This window comes from Dromiciops gliroides, chromosome 3 (genome assembly GCF_019393635.1).
Source record: "Dromiciops gliroides isolate mDroGli1 chromosome 3, mDroGli1.pri, whole genome shotgun sequence".
NCBI classification, from domain to species: domain Eukaryota; kingdom Metazoa; phylum Chordata; class Mammalia; order Microbiotheria; family Microbiotheriidae; genus Dromiciops; species Dromiciops gliroides.
The window spans coordinates 467,913,125-467,934,984 of NC_057863.1; the positions used below are offsets into that span (position 1 = coordinate 467,913,125).

The 21,860-nt window shown below is 37.3% G+C and overlaps 1 protein-coding gene across 1 annotated transcript in view; it reads left to right on the forward strand.

Annotated features, from left to right (window-relative positions):
- The window catches only part of NEB (nebulin), a 229,466-nt gene that overhangs the window by 164,587 nt on the left and 43,019 nt on the right, over window positions 1-21,860 (forward strand). The window contains 20 exon segments of the mRNA XM_043991344.1: window positions 383-490; window positions 2,685-2,792; window positions 3,894-3,998; window positions 4,094-4,198; window positions 5,014-5,112; window positions 5,503-5,613; window positions 6,577-6,681; window positions 7,376-7,480; window positions 7,766-7,870; window positions 10,354-10,458; window positions 10,719-10,823; window positions 11,296-11,400; window positions 13,403-13,507; window positions 15,016-15,120; window positions 15,802-15,906; window positions 17,730-17,834; window positions 18,025-18,132; window positions 20,017-20,121; window positions 21,081-21,185; window positions 21,736-21,840. Coding sequence (XP_043847279.1) covers window positions 383-490; window positions 2,685-2,792; window positions 3,894-3,998; window positions 4,094-4,198; window positions 5,014-5,112; window positions 5,503-5,613; window positions 6,577-6,681; window positions 7,376-7,480; window positions 7,766-7,870; window positions 10,354-10,458; window positions 10,719-10,823; window positions 11,296-11,400; window positions 13,403-13,507; window positions 15,016-15,120; window positions 15,802-15,906; window positions 17,730-17,834; window positions 18,025-18,132; window positions 20,017-20,121; window positions 21,081-21,185; window positions 21,736-21,840 — 2,109 coding nt within the window.

Genomic DNA, 21,860 nt, shown 5'->3' on the forward strand with positions numbered 1-21,860 from the left:
AGTGATGGCTCCTCCAATGTCACTTAGTGGTGGGGACAGGGACAGTGATGGAAGTCAGTTCTTTGTTTCTTCTTCTTCTCCTAGCTCTTTCCAAAAGAGTTTAGGGTAAACAAATGTCCTCTACAGTCACCTACTCCCATCCCTCTCAATAGCTGTTCTCCTTGCCCCACCCCAAAGCAGCAAAGGTAAAGAGGTCTGACTCCCTTCAAGAACTTGATACCTTGTTATTTTCTGAAATATTTGTTCTACTTCAGTTAGCACAAAGATATTAGTGATCTATTGAGAAATCTAGTTTGAGCCTTGCCTTGAATGTCCTTAACTCAGGTAAGTAATTTAACAACAGATGTTATTTTAACCTCTTTTTTCTTACTTATCTTTGCAGTATTTATACCGAAAGGATGGCTTACGCTACCTCCCCACTGGATACAGGCTTCCAGGAGATGCTCCCAACTTTAAGAAGGCTAAGGAGGCCCAATACATGAGTAGTTATGTAAGTAATATCTTTATGTATAAGGTACAGAGGTGACAGTTTGGAGATGTTAGGGTATTGTGGGTATCTTGGAATAATTTTTGACATCTTTAAGTACTTAGAACAAGATTATTTCTGTCTCTCCAGTGTTCCTCTAGAAGTTCAGCCTGATGTAGAGAGGGAAAAGGCAAATGGAGCATTCCATTGGTGTGCTCAACAGTGTGGCAGGGAACATTGTCACTATAAACGCTAGTTAGCTCAGTGAGTTAGAAATGAGTTCCAGTGATGAAGTCACCATGAGCTTGTTAAAGATGTAGGCCATTTAACTTAGCAGGACAATTTTGAAACTTGACCATTTTTTTAATGTAAGTTATACATAATGGAGATTCATGACTTTTCTATATAAGATAATACAATGGAAAGACAGCTGGCCCTGGAGTCATGAAAACTGAGTTAAAATCCAGTTTCAGATGCATAATAACTGTATGACCCTTGGCAAGTGTCTTAATGTCTTTCAGCCTCACTTTCTTTATCTATAAAATGTGGATGATAATCACACCTACCTCCCTCAGTGGTCATAAGATCAGATGAGATAATGTTTGTAAAGCATTTTACAAACTTTAAAGTGATATATGAATGCTAGCTATTAGTATTATTTTGTTCTCCAATGCATATGAAAATGCTTGCTTGTTGATACATTCAAGTTTAGAATAATAAAAATTAATAATAATAATAATTCAAAAAATAGAGAAAGGAATGAAGTCACCACTAACTTCAGACACTGAGTACCTTTACAAATAGATAGTAATCAGTTATCCAGCTTCTTCCCTTAGGGAGCTACTGGGAGAGCTCAAAGGGTAGATGTGGCTCATACCTTCTCACCCCTTCAAAGAGCCATATAAAAGCTCTAGCACAAGAACTAGACTATACCACCAGGGGAATAGACAGCACAATGTGACTGATCCTGTGCCCATTGTCCAAAATAAGATTCTGTAGCCTAGGGATCATTAGTTGGAAGCACTACAGGTTAAAAAATAGGTCTAACCCTTTCATTTTGTTGTTTAGTTGTTTCAGTCATGGCTGACTCTTCATGACCCCATTTGGGGTTTTCTTGAAAGAGATCCTAGAGTATTTTGCCATTTCCTGCTCAACTTTTTTTACAGATGAAGAAACAAGCAAACAGGGTTCAGTGATTTTCTTAGGGTCACACAGCTAGTTAAGTGTCTGAAGCCAGATTTGAACTCGTCTATTTGACTCCAGGCGCAGTGCTCATCACTATGTCACCTACCTGCCCTTTCATACTTATCTTTAAAAGACTAGAAAATGAAGAAGCAGGCAAATGTCTAGAAGTGTGATTTAGTATGGCTGCAATCCATACCCCATAGTCAAAAAGTCAAGCAGTTAATAATGATCTAGGCCAGTGGATTCAGAATCACATAGCTGACCAAAAAAAGGGGGGGAAAAGTTTCCAAGTCTGAAAATTTTTCTCCAGCCTCCCCCTATACTTATAAGATTCCTAGCTATGACATAGCAGATGACAATGAAAAACTATAGCCACAAGAGTTATAGCACCAGATGTAGCAGATAAGTCTGCTCGCTTTTTCACCAAGATTCTTCACTATCTATGGTCTTACTTCTTTTAGGTGAGACCCTAAAAGAAACATTTTTTCTCTTCTTGTCAATACTTTTATTTTCAACTTAATAAATGCCAAATAAAATTATTATTTCCATTATACATTCTAAAATAAAAGAAGATTGTATGTGAAACTATGGATCTCTGTTGGGTACAGCCTTCTCTTTTAAATGTGTAACAAATTCAACAAGTAACTTTCAGTCATCTCTTATATGTCTGCAGTATTTCACTCTGTTTTCTTCTGTAACTTTATCAAAGATAACTTCAATGTTCCTCTTTCTTTTCTTTTACTCTCTCTCTCTCTCTCTGTCTCTCTCTTTCTTTTTTGATACTGTATCCTTGTCCTCTGTCCCACTCCCACTGTAATCCCTATGGACTTTTTTCCCATATTCATTTTCATAGCTGACTCTACTATCAGAATCATGCCAGAAACTTTCCCTTATATTTCCCTATACTCATAGGAGTTTTTAAAGCAGGATTCATTTTCTCCCTGTAGGGATTAGAAGACTCCAAACTATAAACATTGCTTCTTCCTTTTAAAAAGTTGTGTTTTTTTCCTAATTCTATCTTTTATTTTTACAGTTTAAATACAAAGAAGTCTATGAACACCTTAAGGCATATGGATACACTCTTGGCCCCAAGGATGTTCCGTTTGTTCATGTCCGGAGAGCCAACCAAGTTACCAGTGAGGTATTGTGACTGTCGACTTTAGAATTAAATATTTAATTTCAGTGAATAAGTCTTTGTTTGAAATATGTTGAGGAAGAAAAAAAAAGAAAGAAAGAACTGTGGAGTATAGATGCTGATTGAACCATATTATTTCTTTTGTTTTGGGTGCTGTTGGTTTTTTTTTTTCTTTCTATTTTGAGGTTTTGCATCACTGCTCTGATTCTTTCTCTTGTAACAGGATTAATGCAGAAATAGGATTAATGTTATTATGTGTATATATATATAACTATATCTATATGTATATGTATAGAGATATATAGATATAACCTATATCAGATTACCTGCTGTCTAGGGGAGGGGGGAGGGAGGGGTGGGAGGGAGAAAAATCTGAAATTGTAAAGCATGTATAAACAAAAGTTGAGAACTATCTTTACATGTAATGGAAAAAATAAAATACCTCATACATTAAAAAAAAGAATTAAATGGATATAAAAGAATTACATCAATGAATTAAATAAATTCAAAGATAATTTAATTAAATAAAAAAAAAAAAGAAATATGTTGAGGAGCTAAGCTGAATTCAGCCCCAGTCTCTAACATCGACAAGGCGAGAGAGCAATCACTGTATTACTAGTCTCACTTATGTGACCTTTATAATTGGCAATGCCCTTGCAGAGACTTAAGCCATTGAAAGTAGGACTCCACTGCACAAAGCTTCTCTGTCCACCTTCTTCTGAAGAGCATTTCAATAGGTGGATTAACAGGGAAGGATTCATAAAGTTACTGTTTTTTCTAGCGAAAATGTCAATGGTCATTTTAAAGAAAACTTCCCTTGGTGCATTTAATTCTGTACCAGTGAATAATCAGTGTGGTCTTCAGGCAAAGTTGGTTTTTGATCTAATTACTAAAAATAATAATATCTTTTGTGCTCATTCCTTCCAGTTTTTGCTTTGACTTTGCACTTAGCTAAAAACCAAACTGATGTCCCTCTTTCCTCCCAGTTTCAGATCATCTTCCCTCTCAAAATAGTGAGGGCATTTGCCTGTTGACCAATAAGCATGCATCTTGACTACCCTATCCTACACTAAGCACCTCACATATGTTTTTCTTCCTCTGGCACAGCGTTTATATCGAGAATTATACCACAAATTAAAGGACAAGATTCATACTACTCCGGACACTCCTGAAATCCGTCAAGTCAAAAAAACACAAGAAGCTGTCAGTGAAGTATGTCTTTTTCCAGGCCAAGGGGCAAATGGTTGAAAGTTAACTGTGAACTCAAAAGTACACTGCTTTTAACATATGTGATTTCCCTCCCTTAGCTGATCTACAAATCTGACTTCTTCAGGATGCGAGGACACATGATCTCCCTGCCGTACACTCCTCAAGTGATACATTGCCGCTATGTAGGAGACATCACAAGTGATGTAAGCAGCTCACAGGAGCCCTAGTGGCTAGGGTAGGATTTAGAGAGGGCCATCCTGGTTCAGAGCATTCCACATGCTCTAAGTCTAAGTGGCCTCTTTAGAGTACTTCTTTTCTTGTTCACACCTTTCACTTCCTTTGTGGCTCTTGCCAGGGAATGTGCTTTACCTAAAGCTCATCAGAAATGATCACCTTGGGGCAGCTAGGTGGTGAAGTGGATAAAGCACCCATCTTGGATTCAGGAGGACCTGAGTTCAAATCCGGCCTCGGACACTTGACACTTAACTAGCTGTGTGACCCTGGGCAAGTCACTTAACCCTCATTGCCCTGCCCCCCCCAAAAAAAGAAATGATCACATAATCAAAAAGGTCAACTAGGAAATTTCGGGAACCTCCTTAACCCTTCCACATGTATCAAAACTTGATTTCCCCCCTCCCAAGATTTTCCCCACCCCATCAATTGATTTTATAGCATCAACTCCCCCCTTCCACTCCTCACCCCATGTTGTCCAATACTCTTAAATAACTGCCTTCCTCACTTTGCCACATATGCTTTTCAAAAGCTACACTACTGTAGTCCAAGGTTCTCTGTGTATTGTTCCTGTGTAAAATGGGAAAACAATGCCTGTCCAACTATCTCTTAAGTAGACTTAAATGAAAGCACCTGTGATTGATTTGACATGAAATAAGCTGGCTAAGTAGAGTCCACAGATGGAATGTTAAAGTAAAAATATTCCATAAATACTTGTTGTTTTGTCTCTTCTGCCCAGCTTTGCACTTTTAACATTGCCATCTCTGTTTCTATTATTGCTTCACAGATTAAGTACAAAGAGGACTTACAGATATTGAAGGGCTTAGGATGCTTCCTCTATGATACCCCTGACATGGTCCGTTCCCGTCACCTGCGTAAGCTTTGGGTAAGCTCCATCCCTACAATATCACATGTCATATTTATGTACCTGATACACAAATATGTCTCCTGGTGTTGGGCAGAAGCAGGTCACATGCATACAGTTGCTTCGAGGGTAAATCTGCCTGTGATCCTGGCTGGGAAGTGACAACCCACTTGAAAGAGACATGTCCCTGAACTAACATAGGTGATAAGTCCAATTAATGTGAGAAGAGAGGGAGGAGGTAGCTTTTGCCTACTGGGAAGTGGTATAGGACACATAGAAAGCTTTGCTGTACTTATGCCTATTTCTTAACAAATACTTCAGAGGAAAACGTATGTCAATGACAGTCATTAGAAGAGCCAAATAATTATGTTTTTCCTGCAAGAGACATTTATACCCTCTTATTTTTTCTAGTCCAACTACCTGTATACTGATAAGGCAAGGAAGGAGAGAGACAAATATAGTGTGGTGCTGGACACACCTGAATACAGAAAAGTACAAGAGCTGAAGACACATCTGAGTGAGGTGAGAATGCTTTGTTTTACCTGTTAGTATGCTTTTAAAGTATTTCTTTATTTTCTCTTTTTTTGTGGGGCAATGAGGGTTAAGTGACTTGTCCAGAGTCACACAGCTAGTGTCAAATGTCTGAGGCTGGATTTGAACTTGGGTCCTCCTGAATTCAGGATTGGTGCTTTATCTAATGCACCACCTAGCTGCCCCCTAAAATATTTTTTTTAAGAACTTAAGCATGGACCTTTCCCTATAGAAAGTAGAACAGAGAGAATTCTATATGAAATTATCAACCAAGTGCTGGAAAAGGAGGTTTGGAGATGTTAGCATGGCTTAGTGATGGCCAGGAATTGAGATAGGTTGCATTTACAAACTTGTACAGTGTTTTAGGGACCCCTAATACAAACTCCACCTTTTAAAATCAATATTCTTCCAGTAATGCTGTCTATCTCCTAAGAATTAAAATTATAGGTCACACAAAGAGCACTGTTGAGACCTATGATTGGTTTTAATAATCTGCAGCAGCATATTGCCAGTGAAGAACTGTGCAAGAAAACTATATAAAAATTATTAAATAAATGTAGGCTTTGAAAATGGAGTGGACTAGTCATTTAGAGCAAGGGAAAAAGTGGTCATGTTTATGTGTTTCTTTGGTACCCATTCAACATTGAGATCCAAGGGAAAACCCTTAGCAAAGGTGGATTATCCCACTTCCCCCAGGGGACAATATATGAGAAGATATGGACAAGAATTACACAAGATGAGAAAGCATATTTAGGTTGCCATCTGTTGAAGAGAGCTCGGATATTAATTACTTGTCTTTTGTTTCTATGGTTAGTCAATCTGATTGTTCTTCATTTGTTCTTATTCATTTGGTTTTCATTCAATCCTACTCTCTTTCTCTTTTGTTCAATTTGGGTCAATAAATATAATAAAACATCTCTAACAAATATTGATAATGACTTCTTTTATGTTTAGTTGGTGTACAGAGCTGTAGGCAAGAAGCAGAAATCAATATATACTTCAATTCTTGATACTCCTGACTTTTTAAGAGCCAAGAAAGGACAGAAGCTTCAGAGTCAGGTGAGAAAACTTAAGGGAAAATATAACATAATTACCATTCCCCATGGAAGGTCACCAAAAAAGACCCATATAACGAATGCAAATATAAATATCTGACTCTGACTCAGATGCCACCCCATTAGTTGACCCCCTTCAGTAACTGGCTCTGGATGTTCATTTTTGACTTCTGTAACAATGTTCCTCTTTTTAAATGGGTGGGGGTCTTTTCAGGATAATAGATAATGCTATTTCTTGTACTTCTAAATACTCTGTTATCGCCTCCCTGGACTACCTTTGCCATTGGATGAATGATCTATTGATTCCTACACAGTATTTAAGACTGTTTTGATTGGCTTCACAAAGACTATACACAAATTAAACTGCATTCTATGCACTCAGACCGATAATCCATGTTCCTTGTGGAAGATACAGTGGATAGGAATCATCTCATCTTCCTTTTATTCCTTAAAAGATAGCCCCCAAAGGATCATTTTAACATGGAAGTCCATATTTCAATACTTCAAAAGATCCCTGATTCTTCAGTACATCCAAGTAAACAATAAAAGTGAATTTCAGTGGCACCATATGGTTATTAGCCTCTCCAAACTTTAGCTAGACTTGTTCTGGGATAATAAATATAGAATGTACTACAAGTGTTACAATACCAATTACAATGTTCTAAGGACACTTTATCCCTTTCCTTTGGTTTTTATAGTATCTGTACATTGAACTGGCCACCAAAGAGAGACCCCATCATCATGCTGGTAACCAGACTAAAGCCTTAAAGCATGCTAGAGATGTGAAGGACATGGTCAGTGAGGTAAGATGGAAAATCAACACCACTACAAATGAAAACAGAGTTATAAACAATAATAAGATATTACTTAGTTCACTAAAATCTTCACCATGGAGTATCTACTCATAGTTATTTATGAAGAGTTCTTAGCCTAAGTAAAAAGTAAAAGGTAATTTAAGCTCTCAAATAATATGAAGTATAACATTCCTAAAGCTTTGATATTGGCATGACACCCCTCTGTGTCAGAGGTTGCAATAGATTAAAGCACTCGAACCCGAGTCTAATTCCCTCTCTCTGTTTTGTTTTTAGAAAAAATACAAAATTCAGTATGAAAAAATGAAGGACAGATACACTCCAGTCCCTGACACACCAATCCTTGTCAGAGCTAAAAAGGCTTACTGGAACGCCAGTGATGTAAGTATCCTAGAAATGTGCTCTTCTCTTCCTCCTTCCTGCTCTGCTATGATGAAATAGGGCTGGGGTTGAAGCACACTCGATAAAACAGCTAGGATAACACATTACAATAATCAAACCATTTCTATATTTCTAATGCCTATCACATAACTCATGTTATACAATTAACATAAAGATGAATGAAGTCAGGCCAGTTAGCAGAAGACACAACTAAGAGGGAGCTTCCTCTCATATGGCTGCTCTCTATGATAATGTAGATGAAATTTGGATTCTCTTCTCAAAGTGTCTTAGTATCATTTGCTAAGCAGGACTGTCAATTCCTGATAATTAAAACAGATGATAATGTTAAAATGACATTAATGTGCTGACTCCATTCATTATTTAAATCTCTTGGTGCCTGCAAGTAACTTTCTAGGAAAATAAGTTTAAGGGAAAGTCCTGATTTGCTTTGGTGGAAGGGATTTCTTCATTGCTATACCAGTAAAATTATAGGTGTAAAGGGAACACACACACACACACACACACACACACACACACACACACACACACACACACACACACACACACACACCCCAAATAGGGATAGGCATAGGGACTATACCCATGATTTCATTGCTATAAGGAAGTGAGGAAACTCCATCTACCAATGCTGGTTAGCACCTTCCCTGAAACTTATACTCTTAGAGAGTTGTCTCTACCAAGATAATTCCAAAATGGGGTCCCAAAGAGTCATACATGACTGAAACAACTGAATAACAAACAAAACTAGAAGTTAAACGATTTTCCCAGGGTCACGGATCCAGGGTGAACACAAACTTAATGCAAAACTTAAACCCAACTCCTCCCTACTTTGAGGCCAGCTTTCTAATCCCTACTCTATGTTCAGGTAAAACCATTCACAATTTGAATAATGAAGAAGACTCACATGACTGTATACTTAGAGTTGGAAGAGACCTGAAAAGTCACCTAATCCAGCCCACTCATTTGACAGATAGGGAAATAAGATCAGAGAAGAGACGTAACTTGTCCAATGTCACACAGGTTCAGTGACAAGGTGGAATTCAAACTCACATTGGCTGACTCCAAATCCAGTGTTTTTCCTGCTATGTCAAAATCAGTCATCAAAGATAGACTATTTACTAAAGTTGAATCAGTACCCAAGCTTGCTACTGTACCCAATACTCCCAGAATCATGTTGACGATGTGAATTTAAGCAACTGGGTCATAAATTGAGCCCTTTCCCCTGCTTCTCCTCTGCCCCAAGCTCATCATAGTATAAGCCCATTTGGGGATTTCTAGGCATTCCGAGGCAGGTGCCATTCTCTACTGGGACTGCAATATTCCTAGGCAGAGTGGCTTCTAGGGTGTAGCAAATAAGGGAAGTGACCCCAGGACCTATGATTTGTTGAGTCCTGGGTATTGCGGAGACCAGGCAGCTGGACTTTTAGGGATGCAACTGATGAGGGAAAGTAAGTGACCTTACTAGCTACCCTAAAAAAAGACATATATACATATGATGGGGGGCAGCTAGGTGGTGTAGTGGATGAAGCACTGGCCCTGGAGTCAGGAGGACCTGAGTTCAAATCCAGCCTCAGACACTTGACACTTACTAGCTGTGTGACCTTGGCCAAGTCACTTAACACTCATTGCCTCACAGGGGGAAAAAAAAACAACAAACAAATACATATGATGAAATCTCTTCATCCACACATCCCTCTTGGATTATATGTAACTTTTTGTGACTTGTCTTTCACCCCACTCACCACGCTCTTCCCTTTCAAGACTATATTCAATGTACATTTAAACAGATTTCTCCCATATAAAAATATTAAGGTAGGATGCCACATGGTATGCTTTGTCCCAAAGGCTTGTGCCTCTAAGTGAGATAAATGTTCCTGGGGCTTAGGTGGTAGCTGGGTTGAGAAAATGTAACCCTACAAAAATAAATACAGTATATGGCTGACATCTGGAAAATAAGTGGGTGTAGTTACCTATAAGCAATACAGTGAATGTCTGTTTCCAGTTCTGAGAGAATATCTGACTTTTATAATGACCAGACATAATTCTTTTAATAAAAATCTGCTAAGAATATAAGACATTCAGTATTCCATACAGCTCACTTGGATAGGTCTATAATCTGTTCAGACACAAGATGAAATCACAGTACTGTTTTAGGATCAGTGACCTTGAGTAAAAGGGCAATACTATAAAACCAAACATAAAGTTGAAATTTAATGTGACCTAGAATCATAACCACAGCTCCAGAAAGGGATTGCTCTGGCCCAAGAAATAAAAGTGTTTGTTGTACATTGTTATGCTTCAGGCTTAATAAACCTTTTTTTTTTTCCCTTTCCAACTGAGTTTTGTTCAGACCTACAGTAAGGTTTTTCAGATATAAACCCATGAGAAAAAGTTTATGCTGGAGAGAGCCCCACAAAGTTAATTTGAGTGCTTGTTTGTGACATGTACTTCTCTCTTCGCAGTTACGCTACAAAGAAACATTCCACGCGACCAAAGGGAGGTACCACACTGTAAAGGATGCTCTGGACATTGTCTATCACCGCAGGGTCACAGATGATATCAGCAGTGTATGTCCTTGTTTTCTTCTTTTTCACACTCATTTAAATGATGCTTTCCTCAGGCTTTTCTCTTACACATCTTAATTGGAGATTCTGTCCTGTAGCTGCCCACTGTGGAAATACTAAGAACTCATCACAATTTAACACCCACACTTTCTAAAAATAACTGAATGGGGCGGGGGCAGGAATCAAACTGGTCAATGGGTGAGTCAGGGCTTATTTTAACCCTGGGGAAGAATCATTCATTTTCTTTTTTGTTTCTGCCACAGGTGAAATACAAAGAAAACTACATGAGCCAACTGGGATTCTGGAGGTCAATTCCAGACCGCCCAGAGCACTACCACCACCGGGCTGTCACTGATGCCGTCAGTGATGTGAGTCTTAAAAATCTTTCTTTACTTTTATTTATACAAAAACATATATGCATATGTTATCTCTGCCTATGTCATTAGTGATTCAAATTTCTGTCATTTAAAAAATTCTCAAGTTTTAAAGATGAAGAAAACTAAATAATGTACCTCTGACTGAATTAAGGAAAGGGGAGATAAAGGTTAAATTGACAAGACTTTTTTTCTTCTAAAGTGACTATTAGCTTTCTAAGAAACAGCTGCCCTGTGTTGACTTGAGAGACGATTAAAATTGTTTTGATTTCCTATGTAAATGACAAATTACATACAGTCACTGCGAGACACCACGGAATGATATTCAACATATGAGTGAATCACTCTATGATAAAAAAAAAATTTCTCGACCTTTAATTATTCAGATCACTCTACTTATATAGACTAATGTTAGGCCATATTTATGTAGATACTTAAAAGTGTTTTCATGGTGATTTGTTTTTAGGTTAAATACAAAGAAGACTTGACATGGCTTAAGGGCATTGGTTGCTATGCCCATGATACCCCTGACTTGATGTTGGCAGAACAAAACAAGACCCTTTATAGCAAGGTATGTCTATCTTTATGATGCTTAGATCATTGTCATTTTGTTTTGAGAAAAATTTAGGACATAGAAGAAGATCTCTTGTTAGATATTTGACAAAAAAAGGTCCCCTACACAAAATAAAAGAGAATCCAAATATTCAGGGATTGCTAAGAAGAGATTATAACTAGTCATTTGAAAACAAAGTTTCAATTCAACTTTATAGTCCATAATGTGAAAAGAATCCAAGTAATTAAGAAATTCAAGTAGGAGAAAGGGGTAATTAGTTACCATAGTGGCTCACAGCTGGGTAGTAGCTTTTAATTTTAATTAATTAATCCTTCTAACTAGATGCTAAACTCAGTTGTTTCAAAAGCAGTGCATGTGCTCAGTTTTGGTCTCCTGAGCAAAGTTTTGTAATCCTGCCTTTCCAACTCTAAAGAGAGAAGGAACAAGCATTTATTAAGTGCCTATTATGTTCCAGGCACTATGCTAAGTATTTTACAAATGTTTTCTCATTTAATTCTCACAACATCCCAGAAAGGTAGGTGCTATTATAATCCCCATTTGACAGATGAAGAAACCAAGGCAAATAGAGATTAAGTGACTTGTCCAGTGTTACCCAGCTAGTAAGTGTCTGAAGCTAGATTTGAATTTAGCTCTTCTGAAACCAAGCTCAACTCTCTATTCACTATGTCACCTAGATGCCTCTCAGATTACACACCTATTCCTACCCTTACTTCCAAACCTTTCAATAGGTATTGTATAGAATTTTTCTTAGGGAAATTCTATATTAGAGACCCGAACTACTATGACCATTTATATTAATCTAATGAAAGGGAATCAATTCATTTCTTGGGGTTTTTTGTTTGTTTTGTTTTTTGGTGAGGCAGTTGGGGTTAAGTGACTTGCCCAGGGTTACACAGTAAGTGTCAAGGGTCTGAGTATTTGTGACTCTTTAGGGTTTTTCTTGACAAAGATACTGGAGTAGTTTGCAATTCCTTCCCCAGCTTATTTTATAGATGAGGAAATTGAGGCAAACAGGGTTAAGTGACTTGCCTAGGGTCATACAACTAGTAAGTGTCAAGGGTCTGAGGCTGGATTTGAACTCAGATCCTCCTGAATCCAGGGCCAGTGCTCTATCCACTGCACTACCTAGCTGCCCCAATCTACATTTCTACATGACAATTCTAGCATTTACTTCCTATTAATATGCCATGGGGAAGTTACTCTGTGAGAATCAATGCTATCTAGCAAAGATAAAAAGGTTATTTTATACTACTAACTAGCTGTGTGACCTTGGTCAAGTCACCTAAACTCCCTGAGTCAGGTTCCTTATCTGTAAAATGGTAGCATTAAACTATATAACTGTTAAGGTCTCTAAATTCTAACATTATATAATTATCTATGAGTAAACTCAGTGAAGAGGGCAGCTAGGGGGTATAGTGGATAGTGTGCTGGGCATAGAATCAGGAAGACATCTTCCTCAGTTCAAATCTGGAGTCAGACACTTACTAGTTGTATGACCCTAGGCAAGTCACTTAACCCTATTTGCCTCAATTTCCTCATCTATAAAATAAGCTGGGGAAGGAAATGCAAACTACTCCAGTATCTTTGTCAAGAAAAACCCTAAAAAGAGTCACAAATACTCTGACACAACTGAAAAATAACAACAAACTCAGTGAAAACTGTACTCATATGAATGAATGAAAAAAATCACCCCTTTTGAATACTGGCAGCCTTCTCTTGAAGCCAGAGATAATCATTAAGGGCAGTGGAAGAAGAGAAATAGAGCTTGAATACATTTTCCCAAGATAGATCTATTATTAAGTGAGTGAGTTAATGAAAAATGTCTTTTTAGGCTAGTCTTCAGGGCCTACAGGTGAGAGCTCATTTTATTTACTGAATTAATTAATAAATACATTTTTATTACAAGTTATGCTTAAGAATTTGTCATATAGCTTTTTTAGCATCCCACATCACAGCATGCTATGTTTTAAAATAACAACTTTCTATTTGCTTTCTCTAGTACAAGTACAAGGAATTATTTGAAAAAACAAAGTCTAAGTTCAAGTACATAGCTGACTGTCCAATTAATAGGCATTTCAAATATGCAACTCAACTGATGGATGAGGTAAGTATGACCTTTCCATATTAGGCCTGTGTGTTTCCCATTAGTATCCTAGGCCACTTATTGAAATGAACTGAAATGACAGTGACAGAAAAGGAAAGAGCAGATTAAAAGCAAGGGAGAGAGAAAAATATCCATGATGCCACTAACCAATGGGATCTAGAAATATATTCCATAGAAAGCAGGGAAGGGCATATACTAAGACTGTTGGAGCTTCTGAAAAAGCCTCTACTTGGGCCGAAATAAGGGTAGCATAGTCCTCATGCTTTAAAAATGTTTGTTGTTTTTTTTTTAGCAAAACATAAGAATTAAACTACTAATATGCAGTCATGGTAAAACTTGGTCATTTGCAACTAAGACTTAGTAGGTCTTTGTTCAAATGGATATTTAGTTGAAATAACAAGTCTTTGTAAAGAGAAACAAAGATTCAGGTACTAATAGAGCAAAAAAGATTAGGGATGTGAGTTTAAGCATAGGATTTGAGTCAGAGACCCCAGAATTCTTGGAAAAGTACTTGTTGATTGACTAGTTTAATATTATTTGTAGCCTAGTATTCTGATAGATTGCAATGACAACAGAGATTTCTCTGGCATGATAGTTGTGGTCTATGACTTTACATTTTTTCTTCTTATCCTTTGTCCAGAAAGAAAGCCATTTGGCAGAAAGAATTTACCAGTATGCTCTGCCAACCCTTCTTCTAGCCATCTGTGTATGCTTATTAAGTTAACTTTAAAATAAAATCTTTGGAATTTTCAGCAATTCCTGAACTTATGTACAACTGGATAATTTTATCTTTAATTTCCTGTTTTTCCTTTATTTTTTTTTGTAGAGGCGGCTTATAAGTAAAAGAGAAAGGTCAAAAATGATGATAGACATGCTAATTGCTTGAAAAACTGAAAATGTAGCCTAGTTCTTTGATTAGTTTGTTCATTTGACTTGCTGAGCACTTATTTCATCTTTATTAAGATTTTCTGCCTGTGAGATTCTGAAGGAGCCCCACCAACCCTTCCTACTGGTTTGTAAAAAAAACAACCACCCCAAAACAAAGCATTTTCCAAAATTTTATTTGAACATGTATAAAATGAACTATTGCCAGAAACCTCAGGCTTCTTCTCGAATAATTACAGATTTTATTGATGTTTAGCTTTTTGGAACTTATGACTCCAAACTGTAAACTGATACTATGTCCAGCATTATTCTAAATAGAACATAAGGATTAATGAAATCTGGCATTGCTAATGGCATTACAATTAAAGATGGTATATGTGTAGGTTCAGAGAACTTGTATTTCAGTGTCATTGAAACCCTACACATTCATCCCATGCCCTTAGTCTTCTTCAGGGAGAAATTCTATTCATTTAACTCTGTGTTTCCTTTAGTCCACAGAAGGGCTCAAGAACCCCCTCCTGGAATTGTTAGGTTTCATGGCATTTAGGGTTTATATCTAGAGACATGTCTCCATACCCTTGAAATTGTGAACTTGTTATAATTTGATATACTATTCTGAGCAGAAAAAATACAGAGCTGATTATCAGCAGCGGAAAGATAAGTACAGCCTTGTGGTGGATGAGCCTAGACATCTGCTGGCTAAGACCGTAGGCGAACAAATAAGTCAGGTACTGTAACAGTGCTGGCCAAGATGGCCCAAACAAACAGTGCTATTCTCCGAATTCTCCATGAGATGTTCGTCATGTCTGCAGCCAAGGATGTCATAGGGTTCTGCCTATGATATTGAACTGTTCTGTTCCTGCCTCCTCCAACAATATCTGTTCAGCCACCCAAATAGCACATAAGCTCTTTGAGTGAGCCAGTCTATGCTCTGCGTACTCCTACCTGATGTGGTAGTAGAAAAGGGAAGCATTAACTTGGAAAATGTCTCCCTCATCTTACTGGGCTGCAATTTGCAAGGGCAAATCATAACTTTCCTGCCACTAATCACTTTGATTTGCAAGGCAAAGAAAAAAGAAAAAGAAAAAGGGGATAAAAGATTATTATTACTGATGTTTATCATTTCTCTGATTTATTTTTTAAAAGCAAGTTCATTGGTATCATAACTAAAACTTTCTTGGTGGTATTAGTCACCACTTCTAAAATCATAAGCGATAAGCTTAAGATTCTGAAGCCTTTCTACTTGGCAGCCCAATAATTTCTTAGTGTCTTTATCTACACACATCTATGTGAGTACGTGAAGTGTTTCTGCCTACATCTCTTCACTCTGAGGTGACTGGGATATAGAGCTGTGTTCTTCCTTGTCTTTATAAGTCTCTCTTGTGCTTCACTGCTCTTTGTATGGACAGAAAAAATATAAATCTAGTGCCAAGATGTTTCTACGACACGGATGTAATGAAATTCTGCGTCCAGATATGTTGACTGCACTCTACAATACACACATGTGGAGCCAGGTAATGTTTTATGTGATGCAGAGTCATCTTATAGACCTTTTCATTCTTTGATTTTAAAGCTTTCATTCTCTCTTCATCTCATCATGCTTTCCATCACAAAGCTACATAAATGATCATTTCTCATACTGTGACTGATGGTGAAGCTGCTATAGTAATTCTCTCTATGGAATGGGCCAACTACTATTTGTCCCTCTTGGAATTCTTAGCAAACCCAAACTCTTTCAAACTGAGCATCAAAATTGATATTTTTCCAAATCCACTTTCTCTAATTTTGTCCTAAACAGATGAAAACATTCTTTGAAATCTGACTACATCAAGAGATATACAATTCACCAACCTTATGTTGCCAAATTAACTTTTTCTAATTTTGTCCTAAATAGATGAAAACATTCTTTGAGAGATGACTATATCAAGAGATGTACAATTCATCAACCTTATGTTTCTGTTTCTATCTCACTTTTTCTCTTTGTTACTTCTGAGTTACAATACCAGCTGGAAGAAAAGAGAATTATGGGGCAGCTAGGTGGCACAGTGGATAGAGCACTGGCACTGGAATCAGGAGTCCCTGAGTTCAAATCCGGCCTCAGACACTTAACACTTACTAGCTGTGTGACCCTGGGCAAGTCATTTAACCCCAATTGCCTCACTAAAAAAAAAAGAAAAAAAAAGAATATTTAAAAAAAAAAAGAAAAGAGAATTACAATGTGGCTCTTTCAATAACTCCCATAGTTATAGCCCTCTTGAGTCAGTTCCATTTGCTAATGTTTAAATCATACAAAACCACACCCCTAGTGTCTATATCCCTCATGAACACGGTTTCCAGCCTCATTGATTAAAAGATAGTGTTTCAAGGCCGACAGAAATACATGGCATTCCATTCTAGCACTATCTGAAATGTTGGCCTGAAACACTGGAGAAAAGTGACTATGCACACCAAGAGATTGAGATGAAAATATTCATAGTGAAATTAAATTCTAGAGCTCCCAGATGGACAAAGAAAGATTTTTTTTCAGTTGAATACAAACTAAAATATGTTTTTTCACTTTGTGGTCCTCTAAATCCAGTGAAGGATTATAAACTCTCTCTGTAAGCAACCCACTCTCTGGAACTAATTCTTTTGTTCAAGTGTGATCATCAAATGTTTGTGCTTATAGTCTTGTCATTGTGTCATACATATTGCTTAATATCGCTTGTGCATGGAAAATTTATTCTGTGACCATCAAATCACAAAGGCATATTTGCATGTGTGCTACTGAGAATGAGATTTATTAGGAATAGGAATAGTTAACCCCTTTCCCATAGTCATGGTGTCCATTTTTTACATCTCCAGTCCATAACTAAGTTGAATGGTCTTTCTTACAGAGACTTACACATGAGACTTACCTCTGACAACTGTGTAACAAAGAGCAAGTCACATGACTTCTTAATGTCCCTGGCAAGTTTCTAAGACAAGAGTATCAACCTTTTTGGTCTCAGGACCCTTTTATACTCTTTTAAAAAATTTATTTATTTATTAATTTTTTTGCGTGTGAGGCAATTGGGGTAAAGTGACTTGCCCAAGGTCACACAGCTAGTAAGTGTTAAGTGTCTGAGGTCAGATTTGAACTCGGGTCCTCCTGACTCCAGGGCCAGTGCTCTATCCACTGTACCACCTTTATACTGCCCCACTTTATACTCTTAAAATTGAGAACCCCAAAGACCATTTGTTTACATAAATTACATCTTATCCAAATTTACCATATTAGAAATTCAAACATCTTAGTTTTCTTGAAGGTTCTGTCTCTGTTTCTTAGTACTGACTTTTTCTTCTTCTCCATCATTAGATCAAGTACAAGAAAAACTATGAGAAGACAAAGGACAAATTTACATCTGTGGTGGATACCCCAGAACATTTGCGTACCACAAAAGTCAACAAGCAAATCAGTGATGTGAGTAGGAAGACACCTCTAAAATTAGAAGGTCTTAGAGTATGATGTGATGAGAAATTCTTCCAAAGTTCCTATTCCTTGCTAAAGCCAGCTCAATAGAAAACTGGCATCCAGAATTTTTCAGTGCAAAGTGATTGGTGTAGAGATATGAGCTTTCTAACTGAACCCCTGTGGTTTTCTATCCCTCCAGATTCTTTACAAGTTGGAATATAACAAAGCCAGACCCAGAGGCTACACCACAATCCATGACACCCCCATGTTACTGCATGTCCGCAAAGTGAAAGACCGAATCAGTGATGTAAGTACAGGAGTGACTTTTAGGTCATGTCATCTTGAACTCTGAAATTCTGTAATATAGGTAACAGGTCAAACTCTCTTTCATGAAGAGCAGCAGTGCGGTACAGTGGAGGGGGCACTGACTGGAGTTGGAATGCCTGGGTTCAAATCCTGTCTCTGACATTTGCTATTTTCATTACCTTGGGAAAGTCATTTAACCCGGCTGGGTCTCAGTTCCCTCATCTATAAAATGAGGAAGGTTGGATTAGACAGACACTGAGATCCCTTTTCAACCCAAGGTCTATGATTCTATGATCTATAACCTTTGGTTAATAAATGGAATCAATAGCTTAATATCCTAATTTTGGAGGAAAGAATAGAAATTACTTTTCTGGCATATAACTTGGCTTCATAATTCATGGGCCTAGACTTCCTGATTAAGGGATTTAGATTTGATTTAAAGAATAACTTCCTGGGCAGGTAGGTGGTACAGTGGATGAAGCACCAGCTATGGATTCAAGAGGACCTGAGTTCAAATCTGTCCTCAGACACTTGACACTTACTAGCTGTGTGACCCTGGGCAAATCACTTAACCTTTATTGCCCTGCAAATAAATAAATAAAATTTTAAAATAAAAAATAAATGAAGAACAACTTCTTGGCTTCAATAGAACTAAGAGAACAGAAACTTTAAAAAGAATTAGATTAATAGAGGCAGACACACACTAATAACAGCAAGAAGTGGAAACTAACAGCTGAGTAACAGCAGCCAAATAAAGATATGGAAAACTATTAAAAAATTATATAAAGACTTGAAAATTAAAGCATTCAGAGACCATTTAGTTTAGGGGTAAATAGTCCCACGTACCTTTGACTCAGAACTCATCATATTAAGGAATAGAACAATAATTCTTGTCTAAATGATAACTTCAAGTTCTCAAGAAAATGTAAATTCAGTGCAATAATAAGCTATTTAAGAAGGCAGAGATATATAATGCATTTAAGAAAGATATTTTATTCAAGATGATTGGAAAAATTTTTAAATAGCCCATAAAGGTATAATTAGTTATACCTGGAAATTAATTTATGCAGGACACAACATTTCCCCAAAATGTGGGTAAGTGAAGCATTATTGGGGACTCGCTTCAGAATCTCTATTTGGGAACTGTCAGTAAACATGATTATATGAAGAAGGAGAGGTAAGAGGGAAAAGAAATTTCACTTCTTTCTGGAGTCCTCAGGATTTCCTCATTTAATGTAGTTGCACTGTTTTCTCATTGATTGCCACCAACAAGAAACTGTTATGTTCTATCTCCCATATCACATATTATTATTAAATCACCATTAGGGAAGAAGATGATAGCTAGCTAGCATCTAATAATATCTGGCATTTGTATATCACTTTAATTGCAAAGCAATTTACAAATTTTATCTCATTTAATTTTCCCAACAACCCTGGGGAAGTGGATGCTATCATTATCCCCATTTTACAGATGAAGTAACTGAAGCATCAGAGGTTAAGATGCCAAATTTGAACTTAGGTCTTCCTGACATCATGTCAAGTGCTATATCCACTGCACCACTTAGTTGCCTGTGATTCTATGATCCTAAGAATTTATCTGGAAGTCCCTTAACCATGAAATTAATCTGACTAGAACATAGTCAAAAGTAGGAAATAAATAAAGCCCCAAATCAATGGCATATATCTTATTTGTTGAGGAGCCATTTGGACCCTGTGAACCAAGGTCTCAATTTTGACACCTGAAGGTCTGGTTGCTTCCTACAAATGAAAACTCTTCAATTCATGAAAATGTTTATATTAGAGCTAAGCTTTTATTACTTGTTTCTAAAGCCTTGATAAGTTGTTTTTGCACAAACACCTCTGGCTAATTATGTTCTTCCTACAGCTGAAATACAAAGAAGCATACCACAGGACTAAGTCTAATTGCACGATTGAACCTGATGCAGTTCATATAAAGGCAGCCAAGGATGCCTACAAAGTAAACACTAATGTAAGTTCCAGGACATTCATTGCTCAGTAGTGAATAATCCTTTGCATTGTTATTGGCGAACCTCAGACTCATCAGCTCTTCTACTGCATTTTCCTTGAGTGTCTTTTCACATTATTGAGCTTTCAGTTCAGGAGACAAATTGTGTGAGCTTTCAGTTTGACACTCAAATGAGTTATTACATTTGGTTGTCACAAAGGGAACAATGACTGTAGTCTATTCCTTAAGTGCAAATTACAACTACTCTCATGTCAGCCATACAAGTCTCAACCATTTCAGAATTAGATCTGGTGGTTAAGAAACAGGAGCTTCAACTCTGAAATAAATGAGACAGTTTTAGCATAGCTGGAACTTTGGAAAGGTGCCTTCTCTTCATTTTTAAGTAACCAGGAGCATCTTTCACACAGAATTTCATATTATCTGCACCACCCTGAATCCAGAGTCTATTTGTGAAATGGAAAATAATTCAGCAGCTCAATACACTGGGGGATTGGACTAAACAACTATCTTCCTACACATTAACTCTTCATTAGTAGAAAGGTTACCTTTCCACTTGCTCAAAAGAGTCCCTTCCAAATTGATTAAACTCAAATATGAATGGTTCTTAAGAGAAGTAATTGCTATTAGAAGGTGTCAATCATTCCTGTCTCCCCAAAGGATCAAAAAAGAATGGTCTTAAATTCTTCCAGGAGAGTGCTTAGTTAGAAATAAGAAAGGACTTTCTTGTGAAGGTTAAGCTGGAATAGAACACACACAAGAAAAGAAATGCTGTGGAATCCTCATTTATGAAGAGCTTTAAAAATAAATCTAATCTCTTGCTTCAGGTATTTATTTGTAAATCATTGATGGGGCTTTCACTTGCATTAATGGCCATCACTTGGCAAGTGTTCAGAGGGAAGACTAGGCTCCCATATGCTGTTTGAGCCCTACTGAATTAAATTTTTCATTTTCATTAAAAACAGAGGTATTATAAGAAGCAATACGAAGCCACCAAAGCTCACTGGAGGTGGATTGCTGACAGACCTGACTTCCTACAAGCTGCCAAGTCAACCTTGCAACAAAGTGATGTAAGAGAAATGAAAACATGGCCATGCACAAGTGCATGAAGCAGCCACAAAAAGAAAAAAAGGAAAAAACCCTAATCACTATCTAGCATATTTCTATCTTATTATAAAAGTCAGCCATCCCTCCCTCTTCTGATCAGTAAGGGGAAAGGCAGGGTGGCATGGGCAGGTGTTATAATCCAGTCTTGGGGACAGCATACATATATGCTGAAAAAACCATTTCTGCTCAGACTATGAAGTGTGGTTACCACTCACAGTTGCAGCTGAGTTCTAGGAAACTGGAGATGGAGATGGAAAGTATGAGCAACCCCCAGGATACAATAATAAGAAATTTCTCAAGTTTGATTTGTATATTTTGATAAGTCACCAAAGTCTTTCTTGCTCATTTTTATGTCCATTCATCTTCACTCTCATAAACGTGAATTCCAAGTGTTTAGTCATACCTGGTTACAAATCCTTGTGTGAGTTGTTGCAAATTTGTATCGTTTCCCATGGTAGGGATGTCCTGGTCTCTTGCTCATTTCACTCTTCCTTCCCCTTTCTTCTGAGGTAGTTTGAATATAAGCTGGACCGAGAGTTCCTGAAGGGTTGTAAGCTTTCTGTCACTGATGACAAAGACATGGTGCTGGCCCTGAGGAATTCCTTGATAGAAAGTGATGTAAGTATCTTCTTCTTCAG